This window comes from Centroberyx affinis, unplaced genomic scaffold, assembly GCF_046629955.1.
Source record: "Centroberyx affinis isolate AG114_WGS23_722 - 3 ecotype Tasmania unplaced genomic scaffold, CSIRO-AGI_Caff_v1 ptg002281l_1, whole genome shotgun sequence".
NCBI classification, from domain to species: Eukaryota; Metazoa; Chordata; class Actinopteri; order Beryciformes; family Berycidae; genus Centroberyx; species Centroberyx affinis.
In genome coordinates, this window is record NW_027280559.1 from 173,447 (window position 1) to 179,446 (window position 6,000).

The window sequence follows — 6,000 nt, forward strand, 5'->3', positions numbered from 1 at the left end:
TGATGGACGGTTGTGTGAAAGCTGAGCGATCCATCTGGAAGTGAGATGAGCTCCTTGGAGACCCTACTCTGTTCCCTGGGCTCCTGCCTCTTCACCCGGCCCGCCTTCAGCACCGGAACCACCGAGGTTATAATAATCCAGCTCGATGTTCTCCTCTCTTCCTGGCTTCTGCCCCCTGGTGGCCTGGAGAGACATGACAGCAGCCATCTCTGTTACTGGATCACACCTCTCTTCTAGCTAAAATATACAGTCTAACTGCTTCATTTAACCCAATCCTCTACTGAATAAAGATGTTCAGTACCTTGCAGTAGAAACAGACGGCAGTGACCACCAACACCACAGTCAGCAGCAGGAGAACTAGTCTGATGGTGAGATCTGTTGGAGAGGCTGAAACAGATTCAGAATCATCACATCAGATCACCTGACATCATGAGGACAACAGCTCCCATTAAAGATAAAGTTCATGTTGCCCTAAAACCCTTAAAACCACTAAATGAAGGTCACTTTAACATCTCTGTTTGATTCAGTTCTTAGAGAATATGGTAATCTGATCCACTCTAAAGATTATATTGATGTTGTTGGACAAAAGCCACATATCTGCAGAAAGTCAGTTTTCAGGAATGAAGTAAAGCTGCTGATTCTCTCATGAACTCTCATGTCTTGTTTTATGTTGATGATAAAATGGATTGTTAACACTGTCACATATTCCTGTTGGATTCAGCTTCAGATTTTCCTTCAGGTTACCTGAGACAGTGAGAGAGAGGGGCTGGCTCTCAGAGGAGAAGTTATGAGAGAAAACAGAGATTTGATAAACACAGCTGTAGACCCCTTGGTGGGCGTGGCCTGCAGCAGGAAACAGGAAGTGGGCAGAGTGATTGACAGCTGGCTGGGTGTGGTTGTGTCCTGTGTTGGAGGCGGTGGAGGTGAGGTGGAAGGAGCCTCCTGGGTACTGTGGCTGGATGGAGCAGCTGATGGTGAAGCTGGAGTCCCTGAACACCTGAAGCCCCTGCTGCTGGGCCTCGGAGACCCCGTCCACGGAGGGAGAGAGGGAGATGATTGGCTGAACCAGCAGATCTGGAAACAGATAGATGATGAAGACTTGAGAATACATGTTACTGATATCCTAATGCCTCCTTCCTCAGTGAGAAACTGACTGTTTTCTCCTCATCTGTTTTGTCAAAGTGATGAACGCTGATGGCTGAAAGGCGACAGGATTTGTCTGTTAGCAGCCACCGTACAAGACAGAGAACTGCTGCATTCATATGTAATACAGAGGAGTCAGAGAGCAGCCCAGCTGAGGATGTGATGTCACTGTTCAGTGTTACCTGAGCAGATCACCTCCAGGCTGGAAGAGGAAGACCCAGACCATGTTGGTACACACTCCCTCAGTACAGACTCAGACCCATCACAGCGAGATATAACCAGCCACACAGATCTTTCTGAGGAATCCTCTCTGCTTTCTGTTGAAACAGCAGAGCCACAGTCCAGCTGTCTACACACTACAGCTGCTGACTTCAGGTTCCAGTCAGAGAACCAGTCCTCCACTGGTCTCCAGTTTCCCCAGTGTTTCATCTCCAGTCCACCAGCACAGCGGCTGGCTCCTCCCACCAACCTGACATCATCAGGCTCTGAACAGAGACAAGAGAGTAATTAGTAAAAGAAGTAAAGTCACTTTGATTAGAACAGAAATGAAGCCAAATACAAGCTGCAGCTCCTCTTCTACCTGAGCAGGTGAGTCCAACAGCTTTGCCAGGTGAGCAGGTGTTTCTAGCTGAGCCTGAGCTTCCACAGTCCAGGAGAACGGACTCACTGCCTTCACACTGGAACTCTTTGGTCCACATTGGAGCCTCCACTTCTCCATAGAGCGCCCCCTGGAGGACTGAAGGAGCCCCACAGCCAAGCTCCCTACAGACCACCTCTGCATCCTGCTGGTCAAAGTCAGCTTCACACACTGAGGACCAGAACTGGTTAGACTTCACCTCCAGTCTGCCTGAGCACAGACTAGTCCCATTCACCAGCCTCACAGACTCTGGAGGGAGGGAGAGAGAGAGAGACAGACAGACAGACAGACAGACAGACAGACAGACAGACAGACAGACAGACAGACTGTAAAAACAAATTTGCCGTTGGGAACATAGGGCTGCCTCCTGGTTACACAGTGTCTAATCGCTTTCTATCTGTTGTCTGTATGAGCGTGTGCCCAAATACATCTGGGTATCGTGCTGCTTCTGCGCAGCTGTGTGTGTGTGTGTGTGTGTGTGTGGCTGGTTTTCTCCACCCTTTCTCAGATTCCTGTGCAGTCTTCTAGCTGTCAGCAGACAGGTACAGCCCCGGCTCTGATGTCCTCGGTGCTGGCCTTAGTCCCATCCCTGATGCTGCTCCCACCTGGTTGTCTCTCTCTCTGTGTTGTTGTTGTTGTCTTTGTTTGCACCTGTCTCTCTCTCCCCCCTTTCTCAGACTCCAGTGCAATGCAATGGTCGCCAGTGCATGCCATAGTCCATATCCCTGGTGCTGCTCCGACCTGTCGTGCTCTGACTCCAGGTGTTCTGTGTGCAGCTGTCTTCTCTCCCCTTCCCCAGACTCTGGTCCAGTGTCCCACCTGCCAGTGGACAGGTGTTGCTCCATCTTGGCGGTCGTCGGCACCGGCCTTGGTCCTCCTCCCACATTAGCTGTTTGCTAAGTTTGTCTTGCATAACTTTGTTCACCACTGATTGTGTTTAATAGAATAGGTAGTTTGTTTTGTCTTGCTCAATCTGCTCTTGCCTACCTGTGTTTTTTTGTTTGCTATGTTTGTCTTACATAACTTTGTTCACCATTGATTGTGTTTAGTTAGACCTAGCTAGACACACTCTCTGTAAAGTCCTCTGAGACATGCTTGTGACAAAGGGTAACAACTTTCTCTCCTTCTTTGTTGGTAAGATAAATGACATACGAGCAAACATCATTCCCTCTTTTTCCCCCCCCAATTCCTTGCCCTACCCGGCCAACAATCCTGGATAGTTTTTCCCCAATCTCACTACAAGAGCTCAAAATTCTGGTCAGTACAATGAAAACCTCCTCTAGTCCCCTTGACATTGTTCCTACTTCTTTCTTAAAAACTGTTTTTGATTCCATTGGTCCATGTTTGCTCTTAATAATCAATAACTCGTTGGCATCTGGTCATGTCCCAGCCTATTTCAAACCAGCCGCTGTTCAACCACTTCTCAAAAAAACTAATTTGGACCCTTCTCTGCCCCAGAACTACAGGCCTATTTCCAAATTACCTTTTATAGCTAAGGTATTAGAAAAAGTGGTTGCTAAACAGTTTACAGCTGTCTTAGATGAGCACAACATTTTTGATAAGTTTCAGTCTAGTTTCCGTTGGTTGCATTCAACAGAAGCTGCTCTTCTCAGCGTCTCAAACGATCTGCAAATGCAGGGTGATGCAGGAGAATGTTCTGTTCTGGTACTACTAGATCTCAGTGCCGCTTTTGACACTCTGGACCACCGCATATTGGATGAGAGGCTCAGGCCGTGGGTGGGTATCTCTGGTTGGATTGGTTCTCCTCGTACCTGTCAGACAGGTCTTTCTCAGTCATAGTTCATAAATATGTCTCATCAACTGAATCTCTGTTATGTGGTGTTCGGTCCTGGGCCCCCTGCTGTTTGCATTATACTTGCTCCCTCTCGGGCAGATAATTAGAAATTTTAAAGACATCTCCTTCCATTGCTATGCAGACAATATTCAATTATATATTTCGTTTAACCCACAAAATGTCTCTAAACTGTCTGTTCTACTGAAGTGCCTCACCTCTATAAAAGTTTGGATGGCAGATAATTTTCTTCAGCTAAATACTGACAAAACAGAAGTTCTTGTTTCTGCCCCAGATGATGTTGTCCCGAAGGTGATGGACAGTCTTGGCTCTTTATCCTCTTCTGTTAAACCTACCCTCCGTAACGTAGGCGTTTCCATGGGCCAGGCTTTGAGGCTTGACCAACATGTTAATTGTTTGGTTCGTTCTTGTTTCTACCAGCTGAGAAACATTGCCAAACTCAGGTCCATTCTGTCCATAACTGAGATGGAGATGGTTATACATGCGTTTATTTCCTCCCGTCTTGATTACTGCAATTCTCTTTTCACCTGTCTTAGCAACACGTCCCTAAACCGTTTACAAGTGGTCCAAAATGCTGCTGCCAAGCTTCTTACCAAGTCCTCCAAAAGGTCTCATATAACACCAATCCTGATGTCCTTACACTGGCTTCCCATCAAATTTAGAATCCAGTTCAAGATTCTTGTTATCACGTACAGAGCCTTGCATGCTCAGGCACCTGCCTACATTAAAGAGCTGCTGCAGCCTCATAGTACTAGTAGGACTCTGAGGTCCTCTGACCAGGGTTTGTTGTTTGTCCCTCGCTCGAGGCTTAAGACAAAGGGTGACCGTGCTTTAGAGGTTGTAGCTCCTAAACTCTGGAACTCTCTCCCACTGGTCTTAAGATCAGTGGACACTGTGGACACTTTTAAAAAGCAGCTCAAGACCCATTTGTTTAGACTTACTTTTGTTTAATTTTTCTTTATCCTTTTCTGTGATGTCTTGTGTTTTTAGCTGGATGTCTGCAATTACTGTCTGCTGCTCTGTTTATTATTTTTGCTTTCTTTGTTCTTTGTGTTGTTGTGAAGCACTTTGTGACGTCTGTTCTTGAAAGGTGCTATATAAATAAACATATTATTATTATTATAAATAAACTTGACTTGACTTGACTTAACTCCAGTGGGATAGATGAGTCCCTGGTTGTTTTCCTCTCAAGTTTCAGCTCTCTGAAGCTCATATGTAAAGATTAGTGTCATAGATTAGTGTCATTGATGGTGTTACCTGAGCAGGTGATCGCCAGGCTGGAAGAGGAAGAGTCAGACCCTGTTGATAGACACTCCCTCAGTGTAGACCCAGACTGAAGACAGTAAGGACTGATCCTCCATACAGATCTCCATGAGGAATCCTTTCTCCTTTCTGTTGAAACAGCAGAGCCACAGTCCAGCTGTCTACACACTACAGCTGCTGACTTCAGGCTCCAGTCAGAGTACCAGAAATCCACTGGTTTCCAGTCTCCATGTTGTTTCATCTCCAGTCCACCAGCACAGCGGCTGGCTCCTCCCATCAATCTGACATCATCAGGCTCTGAACAGAGACAAAAAAGTGATTTTTACACTCATCTGAAAAAGATCAAACCAAAACAAGATGGATGCTCCTCTTTATTTCCAGTTTTATTTTCTCTGTTTACCTGTTCAATTGTGTTTTACTTCAGCCTGGAGTTCTGAGGACAAAAAGCAGAAAATGAATGGGTAGTATCATAAACTCTTTCAAATCATCTCAATGAAAATAAACATAGTATATTTACTGAACACACTCATGACTGATTTCAATATAAATGATAAGATGAACATTTAAAAACACAGAACACAAGGTTAACATACTTGTTACCTCCGCCAAGGAGATAATGTTTTCACCCACGTCTGTGTGTTTGTGTTGGGCACGGATCTGCACAAAACTTGGTATGAAGGTTGGTGATGGGCCAAGGAAGAACTGGGGCACGTTCAATCTAAATACGGTGCGCACCGTTTTGCTACGGTTTCCGGGTTGCACGTCATGTTTCCTCGAAACGGTGTGCACCGGGCTTAGAGGTACGTTGTCTGTCGTGTGGTGGGCGTGTCAGAGGTGTTAGCCAATCAGCAGCGACGTGTATATAAACCCCCGCCGTATTAAAAAGGCAGTGCGCACAATGGATCCAACAAATGTCCTTTACTAATACGTCCTGCAGCTTGCTGTCTGCAACAACTGAACTAACTAGAAGACATGTTTGTATCTTTTGCTATTGTTTGTACCACTGTGGAGTGACTCTTTCATAAACTTTTCTACTCCACTCTACTCCTCTAAATATATAATGGTAAATATTACAATATCATATCACAACAACAGTGATCAGCAATAATGATAGGCCTAATACTCATAATAAAATAATTAGCTC

At 45.5% G+C, this 6,000-nt stretch overlaps 1 protein-coding gene across 1 annotated transcript in view; it reads right to left on the reverse strand.

Moving 5' to 3' along the window:
* LOC139655488 (scavenger receptor cysteine-rich type 1 protein M130-like) overlaps positions 1–5,133 on the reverse strand; it is a 31,003-nt gene extending 25,870 nt beyond the window's left edge. Inside the window, exons 1-2 of the mRNA XM_071532912.1 lie at positions 4,851–5,133; positions 1,724–2,029 (exon numbers count right to left, since the gene is read on the reverse strand). Of these exons, the coding sequence (XP_071389013.1) occupies positions 1,724–2,029; positions 4,851–5,133 (589 nt within the window). The remainder of the gene's footprint in view (positions 1–1,723; positions 2,030–4,850) is intronic.
* Between the last annotated feature and the right edge of the window lie 867 nt (positions 5,134–6,000).